This window comes from Leptonotus elevatus, chromosome 17 (assembly GCF_054856555.1).
Source record: "Leptonotus elevatus isolate MCC_2025b chromosome 17, RoL_Lele_1.0, whole genome shotgun sequence".
NCBI lineage: Eukaryota > Metazoa > Chordata > Actinopteri > Syngnathiformes > Syngnathidae > Leptonotus > Leptonotus elevatus.
The window spans coordinates 11,615,538-11,629,685 of record NC_141255.1 but is presented as its reverse complement, the minus strand read 5'-3'; the positions used below and the strand labels follow the sequence as shown (position 1 = coordinate 11,629,685).

The window sequence follows — 14,148 nt, the reverse complement described above, 5'->3', positions numbered from 1 at the left end:
TTTTTACCTTTTAAAATCCATGATATCTTGGTCACATGACGGGTGCCTCACATCACAATTAAGTTGGGCATTGGAATGTGAAAGCGCCTCCCGGACATGTCTTTGAAGGTGCAGAAGTGCAGCCTTATTAAAGCAATGTTCTTCAATCTGGTGATCAAAAGCTCCAGCGTGCAGGGAGAATTAATTTTATTTTTTTTAATCTTTATGGATTTTCTCCCCATTCAAACACACCCAGTTACTTCCCCAAAGATCGCATCAAGGCTAATAATTATCTTCTTCTTTTTTTTTTTAAAATCACCTATTTACAGTGGCAGAAATTTGATTCAGATTCAGACAATTTTATTTGTCCTACAAGGGGCAATTCATTTGCAGCTTCCCAGTCTGCACACACACCTACAATCAATCCGTTGACGAGCAGCATACAAGACACATCAAAGCATGGGACAGGAAGAAATGACTGGACCTAGAGAACCTACAATTTGTAGGACAAGATAAGTAAGATGCAATAAGACTAAGTGATCAGATCAGACAATATAAAAGAAAGTTGTGCATCATGGTGTGTGCAATGCACTCCCTATATACTAGGTGCATGATGCGCACCCTATGGCGTATATGCCACGGAGGAGGCGGGGCTTCTGGGTTTCACACACCAGCGCTGTTTCCGGTTGCTGTTTGCGACGTGTGGGCCGCGTCCTCAGTGCTTGCGCTTCCGCCCTTGTGGCCCTCGGTTGCGCGTTCCCGTCGACGGGTGCGAGTGTGTAGTGTGTCGGTCTCAGTTGTCTGAAGCATTTCAGAGAGCGGGAGCGCGCGGCGGTGGTACGAGTGTTGGAACGCGGCCAGCAGTGGCCGGAAACGGCGCTGACGTGTGAAACCTGGAAGTCTGAAGTCCGTGGCATCTACCCCATATACTTGCTGTGAAACGTGCACCCCATGCCCTATACAGCAGGCACGCAATGTGCAGCCTATATACCTGGTGTAGGATGTGTGCCCTAGGTGCGCAATGTGCACCCCATAATATACTAGGCGCGCACTGCGCGCTTTATCTAATACATAGGGCGTGCGTTGCAGTATATAGCAACACTGCAAAGAAACATAAATCATGAGGGAAAAAAGTTGGACTATCACATGAAAAGTTTCATTTTTAAAAGGGAAAAAACTAAAGTTATGCTGAAAAGCCTTTCAAGAAAGAAACAAACCATAATATTAAGTGAATAATGTGAATTTAAAATATAAAAATGCTGAAGAAAATGCCCTAAAATGACAAAAGAGAAACCAAAAAAACACTGGTCCTACAAATGGTTTTACAAAGAAATGTATCACAAGTTAAACATGAAAAAGAGTCATAATCTTACTTTGTAAAATTGTGTGATTGGTTGTAGTTTTTCAAGAGGGTGGGAGTTTTGACATTGTAAAAATTCCCTCCAAAAATTGAACATAACAGTTTGAACATAACGGCAGCTTCTGGTTTTTGATGAACACTGAAAATAAAGGCCAAATAAAAAGGGGGGTTCAGGACCTGACGTGAATAAATTACAATTAAATAATATTACAAGAAAACACAACGGATATTAAAACAAAATAAGAATAGTGTGATTGTGTTTCCCTGACTGAAAAAGAAAAAAACCTCCACAATTCAATGCGGCCCAAACCCTCCTCGGCACGGTTGAAGCGTTGTGGAAAAACGCAACACGACTGTGGACATCAACTGCCTACAAAGCACAAAAATGGAAAATTCTTTGCTTGTCCTGTTACTGTGTCGCAACGTGGTGGTCTGCTAAGTCAATTAACATAATATCCATTCAAATTCAAGAGAGCGCACTCTGTACATACAGTAATTGCCTGTTGAAAATAATTATGTCTGCTGGAATGAAAGTGATAAAAAAAACAAAAAAAAACTGCAACAGCTTTCCTCCCCCAAATATCTGTTTTGCTTTGAAGCTGCAGTGGTTTGGAATTTCCAAAGATGTGCTGGCTGGCCCAGCGTAATATTGCTCACTTTAAGAGCATGTCAGGCGCTTCACAGTGCAATGGGGAGTGCCGTTATTAATCTTGATGTCGCTCGGCAGCGCTAATCTGTGATTCGCAGATGGAACTCAAACCAGCATCGCTTCTCGGGCCCTCTCTGTGCGTGCGTGTGTGTGTGTGTGTTGGGGAGACAAAATTCATTCAAACGTAATCTTTCATAATAGCTTAACCCAAGGGGAGGGGGGGGGGGGGAACAATTTAAATACTCTAATATTTCAATGGACAAAGCAGTTTAAATAATCCTTGCTGTCTCGCAGCAACGCTTCCAAAGACAATCAAATAGTAAATAAGCACAAATCAAGTTAGTGTGAGTCGGCGGGCAGCTTCGCGAGCTCCAGTGATCTTTAAAGTCTGCCATCCTGCCTGCTGTCTTTGGGACGCCGCCTCGTGTAGACGGCCCGGCCTGTCCAAGGCTGCGCTGCGGCTCCAAAGAGTTAAGGGTCGTGGGTGTCACTCGGTCGGTCGGATGGACGGCGAGACTTTGAGATGCTCTTTGAGGTGCCAACATCCCGTTGTCCTGGAGGCAGCTGGCGAGAGTTGAATGAGGTGGACGCGAGCCATGATGTGTATTTGATGCGATTGGGTCGAGGGAGCGAGCAAAAGTTTGTTTGAAACCTGCCAGGAGCATCACAAGGACTCTTCAAGTCTTGTTCCTTCCACCTGGAAGACCTGCTTCACCCACATTCCATCCAAAATGGAGCTGATTTGACATTCTGGCGTGCAAATAAGTGCACATTTATTTGCTCTGAGCTCACCCCCCCCCCCGTAAGTAAGTCCCTCTCCCCTAGTCCAGCCGGAGGTAGCCGGGCGTGGAGTAGTTAAACATAAGGAAGTCCAGCTTGTAAAGCTGGTACAGCTGTACCTGCTGCGGAGTGCTGATGTTGCTGAAGAACTGCGCCGTCATGGCGTCGGTGGTGCGGGTGGACTTGGCGTAGCTGGGGAAGCGCAGGGAGTCGGCCACGCCGGCCAGCCGCAGCACGTGGTTGGCGTCCTCCTCCAGGGTCTCGTACTTGCCCACCAGGTCGTAGTGGATGTGGCACGGGTGGCACAGCTGGTAGACGGTCTGCCAGTGCTCGTTGAGCGGGCCGTCGCGCCGGGTGGCCGGGTCGGCCAGGTACTCGGCGAACTCCTTGAACTTGACGTCGGCGCCGTTGGCCAGAGCGTCCTGCGTGGCGTTCTTGCGGTAGCGCCGCACGATGCGCGTGCCAAAGCGCTTGTGGAAGGACGAGTTGTACTTGAGGGTGAACTTGTTGCGGTAGGCGGACACCAGCCTCTCAAAGGGTTCGCGCACAAACAGGAACTTCAGGTAGTTCTTCAAGCGGTGGTTGATCTCGGCGATGCTGTACTGGTTCAGTGTCTTGAGGTTGGACGGGATGTGGGCTTCATTGGACGGGATTTCCATCGGGTCGCTGCGGAAGACAAGTATCAAGAACCATAAGCTGGGACTTGTGCGAGGAAGGGAAACGTTCTGACTTGGCAATAAACAAATTTTGGTAGCAACATACGAATAATGCATTCTAACATAGAGCATATGTAGAGTTATAGAAATGGCATCTTAATGGACATATGAGAGGAGTGACATGGATAACATTCACTTCGAGAAACGTTGTCAGCCACACATGCCATTTAGTTTCCGGCCACAAGAGGACGCCTTGATTTCAGTGACTGGTATCAGCTGCTGTCCTAAGTACCCAATACATTGAACCAAGGCCGTATCGGGAAATGTCTAAACGATACCTGGTACTTACTCTCTAAAAACAGCTGGGTCAAAAATAAGCAAAAAGGGACAGACCCAAATTTTGGGGTTATTCATTTCAAACAAAAAGTTGGGTCAAATGGTTTTGTGTGAACTTCGTACACAGTTTGATCAAAAATGGAGCAAGTCATTACTTGGGTCAATGTGACTCAAATTTGTTGGGGTTATGTACAAACAATTCCCACCAAAATTGGATCGTAGTTTTTAGAGTGCACCCTAAACACAGTTGGGTCAACACAATAACCAAATTTAGGTCAAAAAGAGACCGACCCAACTGCTTGGGTTATTGAAATCAAAATGATAACAAATAAGTCCCCAAAAATTGGGTTGTTTTGTAAAAAGCAATTTAAAAATGTGTATTGGTTTTTGGTTGTCAAAACAATATTGGCCTTTGAATCCCAAGCTGGTCCCGACGTGATTGTGCACCCACCTGTATTTCCCTTGGCCCGTTAGCACCATCATGACGCGCTTCCAGTTGGTACAGGCCACCTTGGGGACGTAGCAGTAGATGAGCTCGTGGTCCTCGTCCACCACCAGGTGTTTGAGGTCTCCGGGCGTGAGGACCCGCCGCTTGCGGCTGGATGCGCTGTAGACCCGACACGCCTCCGCTACCTGGTCCCGTCTGGTCTGGTGGAGGATGGCCGTTCCCGACAGCTCGGGCTGGTCAATCAAAGAGAAAAGATCAGTGGCAACGTCTTCAAAATGCAGTCGCGCCTTCACTCAATAGTTGAATTCTTTCCATGGCCACAATCGGAACTCGCATCATTCGGATCTAAAAACAACTTTCCCACTAGAATGGAATGAACCACCGGTGGGAGGGGCCAAAGGGCTCGGGTGCATAGTGGACTGGGCGGCAGGGGACCGAGGATAGCTTCCCTCCGCCGTCGGGTGAGGGGGACGGGTCCTGACTGTTGTTTGTACCGACGCACCAAACAGCAGTTTAGAGTACCCACCCTTTATGGAGTCCTTTAGAGCAGTGGTCCTCAACCCTGGTCCTCGGGGACCGGTATCCAACCTGTTTTCCATGTCTCCCGCAGCCAACACAGGTGATTCATATCATCAGCTAATTAGCAAGCTCTGGAGAAGCCTGATAACGATTCCCACCTGTGTTGGCTGTCGGAGACATGGAAAACAGGCTGGATACCGGTCCCCGAGGACCAGGGTTGAGGACCACTGCTTTAGAGGGTGTGCTGGAGGGCGCTCCCCCTGGGGACTCCCTCGTTCTGCTGGGGGACTTCAATGCCCACGTGGTCAATGACAGTGAGACGTGATTGGGAGGACGCCCCCACCCCGATCAGAACCCGAGTGATGTTCCGTTATTGGACTTCTGTGCTCGTCACGGATTGTTCAAACATCGGAGTGTCCATATGTGCACTTGGCACCTGGGCACCCTCGTTCGCAGGTTGATGATCGACTTTGCAGTCGTGTCATCGGATTTGTGGAGAGCACGAGATTGGAAAATATCGGCGGTCACTCTATAGACAGCGATCGGCCCGTGTGCAAAAGAGAGAGTCTCGCAGGAAATGACTGATTTTGAGTGTTGACTATGCAACAATCATTCCATGTGTTCCAGCGAGGCTTCGGAGAAGAAGAACAAATTTTCTTCCCCGTGATTATTTACCCTCGGGGTTCAGGGTTAGTGGCCCCTGTCTCCTGGAGGAATTTCAATGGATTGTAATGCCGCCTGCATATTTCCCATTGGCAACAAACGCAGCCTTTCAATGCGGCCACCGCGGCCGGCCCGCAGCTGCTTCCACCCAAGACCTGAAATAACTGCAAGCCGGGGACCACCGTCGGCCGGCCGGCACATGAACAGCGTGCTTGTATGGGCATGCCTGTGAGCTAGCCATTCATTTCCAGCATGAACGCAAACCAATCTTTTCCATCTTAAATTCCGATGACAGCATGTGAGCGAGCGTCTCTGCGGTCAGTTCCGCACCAAGACAAACTATGAAAATCCAACCTTTTTTGGGCAATGTTAACATATGAGTAAACGTGATCATGTTCATGAACTTGATTGACTATTTTCATGTTAGATTTTAACACAGTGCATCCATGAATCCATTTGTGCTGAATAGTATGTGCCCACCCATAATCCAATTGCGAGCACGGTATCAATACAATTAACAATGACATTGTAACCCAGCTTGCATGAAAGACTATGAATGTTTTTGCATTCATTAGAGCCTTGTCCTATGTTAATTCAATTAGCAAGCTGTAATCATCGTTTGCATCATGTTTGCTAATTAATGAGTCGGATACGAAACACAGATTGGGTACAACTTGTGTACACATGTGTCCTTGCTCCCTTTGAAAAGAAAAGAAAAAGTCTTCAGAAGCTCTGCCGCATGTTTCTTGGGCCCTGACGTCTTGTCCAAATCCCACTAAATCTGATTTAAACTGCTTCATTTTTTCCCCTCACCTTTTGCCGTCATATCACATCAAACGAGCCTGTTAAAAGCTCTTTGCTGGGTGTGCGGGCTGATAGATTCCCAACATCTCGTTTTTCTCCCTATTCACACCGCTGCAGTGTATCAAAAGAGTGCAGATGAAAATCTCCCTTTTTTTTTTCTTCTGTTCTTCTCGCAGACACGCGAAGCTATAATTCACACAAAAGGAGCAGCGAGTGCGGGCCCTCAATCCCGGAAGGAGGGCAGACAGTGTAATTAATGTGGGGGGAGGGGGTGCAAGTATTATCTCCTCTTGTGCAGGATCTTTGCGAATGTGACGGGTTGATTCAGTGGCAGAGAAAAGCCTTGATGGAGGCCGCTGACCTCCGGTCCAAGTCGTTCCCACGCGGGAGCGCAAAATAATTAGGAACCAATTTGCTTGCACGCCAGCTCGCTAATTCAGCAACAACTGGCAAATGTCGTAAAACAATAACAGTGATGGAGGCAGTTAGCAGCATCCCATAATAGCATTTAATCTCCTATTGCTCCCGGAGGAGCCTCAAACCTGCAGTGATCAAACTCTTGTACGCCATTGATTTAGATGCCGTGACGGCATTTGTTCTCTCTGGAATAAATGAATACTAATTGTGCGCGTGACTCTTAACATCATTACACGTCATAAAATAAGCTTATTTCTTGACATTGCGTTTGAGCTGATTTGAGATACGAGGGATTTGAGTTAAGAGTGGGGGTCACAAAACAAATTCAACCTGTATGTCAATCAGGAATCCGGGTCCGGAAAAACTAAACAAAAAGACCCTGAAACAGTTTGGCTTTAGCCACAGGTGCTTCTACTCAACTTGTTTACCTGCCAGTTGATGAGAAGCACTTGATTGGTTTTCACTTTCTGATGTCAATGCACCCCTGTATTGTTCATATCAACAATGTTTTTGGGTGTCCTTTTTTTTTAGTAAGTTGAGTGTGTTTAATATATAATGTCCATATCATGGATTATGGATGGGTCTGGAGGAGACCGTATACCCTGCAATAGAGGTTCACTGTAGATTTATTCTGCACGTATCAGCATCGCATATCCCAAAATCCAAACTGAGAGCGAGACTGAAGAGACCGCGGCTCCATATATCCCATTTTTTAATTTCCTCACTACAGCCCATTTTTTGCCCCTGAGCGCTGTTATGAATGTAAAATAAGCATGGAACGCATGCGGCGCGATAACTTGTAAAAAAAAAAGAAAAAGAAAAAAAGTCTTACATCTGCAGAATATGCGGAAGATGGCGGTAAGGCTGGAAATGAAAAGCTTGAACAGGACCAACATGAGAAGATTTGGATCTTTCCGGTGGACGCACGTTTCAGCAGCATGCAGCGAACATCAACAGATGTTTTAGAATGTGTGGCGGTTTGCCTCAAGAAAATGAGAAATAAAGGAAAGAAAGGCACACTTTAAAGCCACCGTGTGTAATATTTGGCACCATCTAGTGGTAAACTAACTTAATTCAATTTAGAAACCCACTTATGATTTCAATATGCAAAAAAAAAAACTGTTCTATCACATCAGCGTACATTTAAAAAAAAAAAATGCTACACTTCAACCTGCCTTGGCCGGCAGTCGTGAAATGTAAGGCCATGCATATATTCACATTTTCCTCCTCACTGAACTGTCTCCATTAAGTGCATCTTTATTTTGGCGTGTATCCAATCTTATTTGCCTTGAATTGCAGATGCGCGCGGCTCCCAACGTGGTGCGTCGCTGACGGAGTCAGCAGACCCGTCATTATTTCCCCCAGAGACTTTTCTCTCTCGTGTTTCTATAAAGCAACATTGTGACTTAAACGGAACAAAAATAGCCGATACAGACACATGCACATTATGGCTAAATGTGTGCAGCTGTGCTCTGTGCTTATCACGTTTTGTTGTAGATTTTCCATCTTCTTATCAGGTTCTTAACTCATTCACTGCCATTGACGGCTATAGAGAAATTTGAACTATTTCTGTGAGTTTAAAATGTTTTCTACTTTTGTTAACAAGAGTATGAAAATCTATATTTTTTATTGTACATTTAGAACAGATATAAAATTTGGGATTAATTGTGAGTTAACGAGTGAAGTCATGCGATTAATTACGGTTAAATAAATGTATTGCCTGACGCCCCTAATTTTTCATAAAGTTGCGTCAGGCGATTAAAAATTTTAATTAATCACACATTTTATATCTGTATTTAAAAAATATATATTCAAATTCTAGGTTTTCATACTCTTGTTAACAAAAGTGGAAAAAAATGTGAAACTAATAGAAATAGTTTAAATGAATTTTTGACGTTCATAGCCGTCAATGGCAGTGAATGAGTTAATATTGGTCGTTTCTGCCCCGATGCCATGCAAAACAAGAAAGCAATTCATATATTACGCATCCGTACAACAATTCATCCTCGCTCTTAGCGGAATGCAAAAGTTGGCTGCCTGCAGTGGTAAAAGAATGGACAATTGGTGTAATTTATCTTTGGTATAAAAAAATGTAATCGACACAAAGAGTCCTGTGGAAGTTCCCCTTGCACTCTGGGTTCAGAGGATGGTGGGTGGTTTGCTAGGTACAGCAGATGTGTGCGTTCCAAAGGAAATTCAAAGCGGGACGTCTTCCTCAGTGACAACTTGCCGATTGGCTTACGCGCAATGTAATGTCAAGTCATTTTGATTCAAGTCTTAGTGCCTTGCAAAATTGGATACAATACCGGGTACATGTACCCAAAGTATGTACTCTATAGAATCTTTGTGTTTGGGCTAATCTAAATATATATATATATATATATATTACATATTACATATTACATAAGAGCTCTACAGGAAGGCAGTGAATGGACATATTTGTATGGCTCGCCTCCCTGCTGCATTCCTGCAACATGGCTAAACAAACACACGTGGACGCACGGCATCAAGGATGTTCTAATTCACGCAGCTGGATTAAAAAGAAACCAATGTGGAATGCGAGAGACGTCAACTATGATGATCATCAACTCAAACTCTTGGAAACGGACGTTTAGCCAGTGAAATGGGTTCGAATTTAGCTTCCATTTCCTGATCGCTCGTGTGAGTCAAAAGTGCAGTTAGGTAAGATGAGGGACCCCCCCCCACCCCCACCCCCCGGCTGTGCCACCTTTTGCTTCACACGTGCTTCAGGTTCAAATGCACCACAAGGACATAAATACATTTGGTCCTACCACGTCAACTGTATGTCGTAGGAAAAAAGATGAAAGTTTTGTGTCAACATCTGTGGATGCGGGCGCGGGGCAGTTTGTATGCGGCGTACAAGACGAGAAAATGGAGGATGTAATTACAGCAGGAGTATCAAAGTGTTGCTTGTCTTTTGGAGCGAGGCTCGGTTACCTCTTGGGAGGAATTAAAGACTTCCTTGGCATTCGCTGCGCTGCTTTTGTCACGTGCTGGGTTGAAGATGACCTTATAGAGGATTTTGAAGGTTTTCATTTCCTGCTATTCATGACTGCTGGTTTCTGTCACATCAATGGAAATAAAGGCGTCGAGTCATAATGTCTTCGTTCGGCCTCGCTTGGGTTACCTCAGCTGTTGGCTGCATGGATTAGAAGGTCCATCTTTGTCTTTTTGGGGGGTAAAATGATACCGAACCAAGGCTTCTAATTCCAACTTGAAAGTAGAAACTGATGTCAGAATGAAAGGGGACATTTCCAAGTATTGCAAACGCATACTCACTGAAAGCAAATTCTCAGTATAAATTGGGTGTTAACTGCTTTTGTTTGTTATATATCGTCGACCAGTCAGCATACGAGACCAGCTTATGCCGATTTTTCCCAATGTGAACCGAGCATCTTTGCGTCTTCCTTCGCATCGCAAACAGCCGTCAATCCCTCATTTTTTTTCAAATTTTCAAATTACATTTGCACATCATTTTCTCCGACCGACGTTGTCATCTCCCGATCGCCCGGCTCGGTAATCACAGCGTCTGCCGCTGATTGCTTATTTCCCATTGCGAGAAAAGTGCTCTCACTGGGGACAAATAACACGACGCCGAACATCATATCTGATAACCTTTGTGGCCACTTGCTCTGAGCATCTAAACTAATTATGATTTTAATTATGATCAATGAAATGCGTTCCCTTGGGGATCATTTTGCCTTATTATAATGTCAAACGGAATCATGTCCTTATAGCCGCAATATAAATGTTGTAATAACTTCACATTCAAATGATCAGCTTCGAGATGACATTCTTATAACAAGGATAATGGGGTCTCTAATTTTCAACTCTGGACCACCTACTGCATTTATAATCGCGGTGGACCGATATTAAACAATTGTAAGAAGTACAATAAACAAAACAATGAATTATTATATTATTAAAATAAGTTTTTTGGGGGGTTATTTCACCTTTGAATTACGTGGCCTATCTGTCTTTAAAAAAATAAAAGAAAAGAAAATTAAGAAAAAAAGAGAGCAATGATGATGACATGTCGAATCGGTAAAATTACCGAATGAACAATACAGAGCTCGCTCAAAATAAATAAATAAATAAATAAATAAATATTAAAAATAAATAAATAAATATAAAAAATAAATAAATGAATTGCCCAACCTTGTACTAGACGTTATACGGCTGGAAACTTGTATACTATCCTAAATCGTACAACTTGATTTCCCGAGGTCCGCCTCTACAGTACATCAAATCTTTATCTTTCCCTCCACTTGAGGAGAAATGTTCTCCCTCTGGCATCCTCACAGTCAAAGTGATTCCCGCACACACCGATATACCCCTTTCCCGACCTCAAGTGGCCGGCTCAAGTTTGCTCTGGCTGCATCCAACCCCCCCCCCCCCTGTGCACACACACAACCATATCAATGGGACTTCACATGAGCGAGGACGTGTGGAAAAACACCCCATGCAAAAAAAAAAAAACCGAATCCCAGGCGAGCGCACCTCGTCACAAAAAGACACTGGGTGCATTTTGATGGATGACCAGTGGAGAGGGAGGGAGAGAAAAAAAAGGACAAGAGAAAAAGTCAGCTCCAGACGAAGATGGCTATTGTGGAGAGGGAGCGACGTTATTGGCAAAGGACAGCGTCACGTGATAATGAAGCAGACGGTGACGAGCCAAGAAGGAAGGATCCAATCCATCAGTGTGATAGCATCACCTTGGGACGTTTGCCCATCAGACACGACACCGAACAACTGAGCGATATTACAGCGGAAGCGCCAGAGTCGGACATGAGCCACGACTTGCCCAAGCCACAAAAATGACTCGTAGAAATTCATTCAAACTGTCACTTTCATGAAGCATTTTTCCACTCTACGAGCAAGGCTTTCAATTACGTGTGAAAATAACGCAATCGCTATTACATAAGATCATAATAAACACATAGTTCAATTAATTGTACCACTCCCACACACCCATTTAACTCATTCACTGCCATTGACGGCTGTAGACGTCAACAATTAATTTGAACTATTTCTATTAGTTTAAAAAACATTTCTACTTTTGTTAACAAGAGTATGAAAATCTAGATTTTTTTATTATAACATTTGGAACAGACATAAAAATTGTGATTAATTAGGAGTTAACTAGTGAAGTCATGCGATTTAATCACGATTAAAAAATTTCATCGCCTGACGCGACTTAAAGATTATTAAAAATTTGTCAGGTGATTAAAATGTTAAATTGTTATTAATTGCATGACTTCAATAGAATCAAGCTACAGCGAGTTTGTGTGCATGTGAGCTGTGGTCGACAGCAGCTCCTGCATGAGTGTCCTCATTTGTGTTTGTCTTTTACTGCTTTCTTAGCACTTCTTAACTCATTTCCCAGCATTCGATAACAGCTGAAAAAGGCATTGGCGACTGGGTCTCCTTTACCATGAGGGAGGGAATTGCGTATTTCCACTTTATAGCGGGGATTTCCACAAGTGGCAAATACACACATTCCACAAAAAAAGAAGAAAAAAAAGAAGAGGGAAGCGAGGTAGAAGAAAAGTAAGGTTTTCCACATGAAGAAATTTGAATGAAACCACGAAAAAGGAACAAGAACGAAAAAAGTAAAAAAACAGATTCATTGTTGACTTTTCTGGTCATATTCATGCTAGTCATTAATTGGAACTAAAGGCAATTGTTTGTATTGCTACTAAGCAGCACACTAAGTTTGGCATCACCCAAAAAAAATAAAAAGGCAAGGATGACACAATGTCAGGAGATTTGCTTATCAAGTGGGAATCGAACACAATCATCAAGATGAGACAAAAACTCTACCGTGCGAATCACTCCCTTATACAGTCAACCCTCGTATATTCACTCGCAAATTTGCTGATTCATTTGCGAACCGAACCTTCATTATTTACTGGGGGGAAAAAACAACAACCTTATTTATTGTTTATGTACTCAGGCCAAAGTCAAATAATAAATAAAATACTGCTTTGTGTTCAGGAACTATGTTGAGGTAAAGTGCAGTCAGACCACAGGTGTCGAGATTTTCGCTATTTGCGGCTGGTTCGAGTTTATAGCTACCTTGATCAAAATGTTAGTTTATCTCAAATGTAAGTTCAATAATGCCATCATTGGCCCTTTGGAGAGACCACAACTGCTTTTCTCATCTGTGTGAGTTGTCAGCGGACAATTGCATCTATCTAAAAATGCTACTCTAGAACCCTCAACCTGCATGGGTGGGGGGAGGAGGGGGGGGGGCTTGTTTGGGTCACACCTCTGCCAGATGGCGAGAACAAACGGGAGCCGCCGAATGTCACGGCGGGCAGACAAATACGAGAACGATGAGGTGAGAGCAGATGCGTTCCTACCTGGGAGGGGTTGTAGAGTTCCTGAAGGGCGTTGCGCGAGCCTTTCCCGCAGCAGCCTTCCGCCACAAAAGGGTTCCTGCGCATGACTGCAAAACATAAGGGAGACACCAAATAAGAAGCAAGGACTTCAAAAGTCAAAAGTTGAGAAAACTCTTAAGGAGTTTCCTTCTTTGACAATTCAGCCTGTGAAAAGCGGGTTTGACTTATTAACTCATTCACATTGACGGCTATAGACGTCAAAAATTCATTTGAACTATTTCTATTCGTTTAACATTTTTCCCACTTTTGTTAACAAGAGTACGAAAATCTAGATTTTGTTTGTATTGTATTAGAACAGATATAAAATTTGTAATTAATCGTGAGTTAACTAGTGAAGTCATGCAATTAATTACGATTAAAAAACTGGTAATCGCCTGACACCCAAATTTTTAAATAATATTTTCTTAAAAAATAAACTATTATTAAAAATTGGGAAAATTAGCAAAAAATATATGTTTGTACATTTAGAACACTATTAATCGTGAGTTAACTATTGAAGTCATGTGATTAATTACAATTAAAAATTAGGGTGTCAGACTTACGAGTTAACTCACGATTAATCACACATTTTATATCTGTTCTAAATGTACAATAATTTTTTTCTAGGTTTTCATGCTCTTGTTAACAAAAGTGGGAAAAAAATGTTAAACTAATAGTTCAAATGAATCTATGACGTCTATAGCCGTCAATGGCAGTGAATGAGTTAAAAGTAAAACGCATGCTGTAAAATAAAACCACGAGTTGCTATTTTGGTAGAAAGCAGACAATTTAAAAACGACTTGGGTCATTTCCGTTATCTTTAAAATAAAATAAAAAAGCATCTTGGCAACACATTTGGACATATTGGATCAAGCGTATATATATTTATATATAACTATTTAAACAACAAGAACAAAAAGTCAAACACAAGGCTTCACTTTTTTGCATCAGCATGCAAGAGAACAGAACTTGTATGCCAAGCACAAAGCCACAGTTCATTTGACTGGATCTCATCTCAGCTCTTTGACACAACCTGATATGGAAGCGCTCGCTACTCATACAAACCCTCTGCTATTACTCTCGGTGGAAAAACACCGCTGGGTGACGCAGGCAGAAGGAAAGAAAATAATCCA

General features: G+C 43.3%; 1 protein-coding gene across 2 annotated transcripts in view; it reads right to left on the bottom strand.

Annotated features, from left to right (window-relative positions):
- Nucleotides 1–317: 317 nt before the first annotated feature.
- Nucleotides 318–14,148, bottom strand: part of chst11 (carbohydrate (chondroitin 4) sulfotransferase 11) — a 46,032-nt gene continuing 32,201 nt past the window's right edge. For both annotated transcript variants that reach the window (XM_086058553.1, XM_086058554.1), the window contains exons 2-4: nucleotides 12,998–13,083; nucleotides 4,212–4,441; nucleotides 318–3,434 (exon numbers count right to left, since the gene is read on the bottom strand). In XM_086058553.1, the coding sequence (XP_085914679.1) occupies nucleotides 2,810–3,434; nucleotides 4,212–4,441; nucleotides 12,998–13,083 (941 nt within the window). In that variant the 3' untranslated portion in view covers nucleotides 318–2,809. The remainder of the gene's footprint in view (nucleotides 3,435–4,211; nucleotides 4,442–12,997; nucleotides 13,084–14,148) is intronic.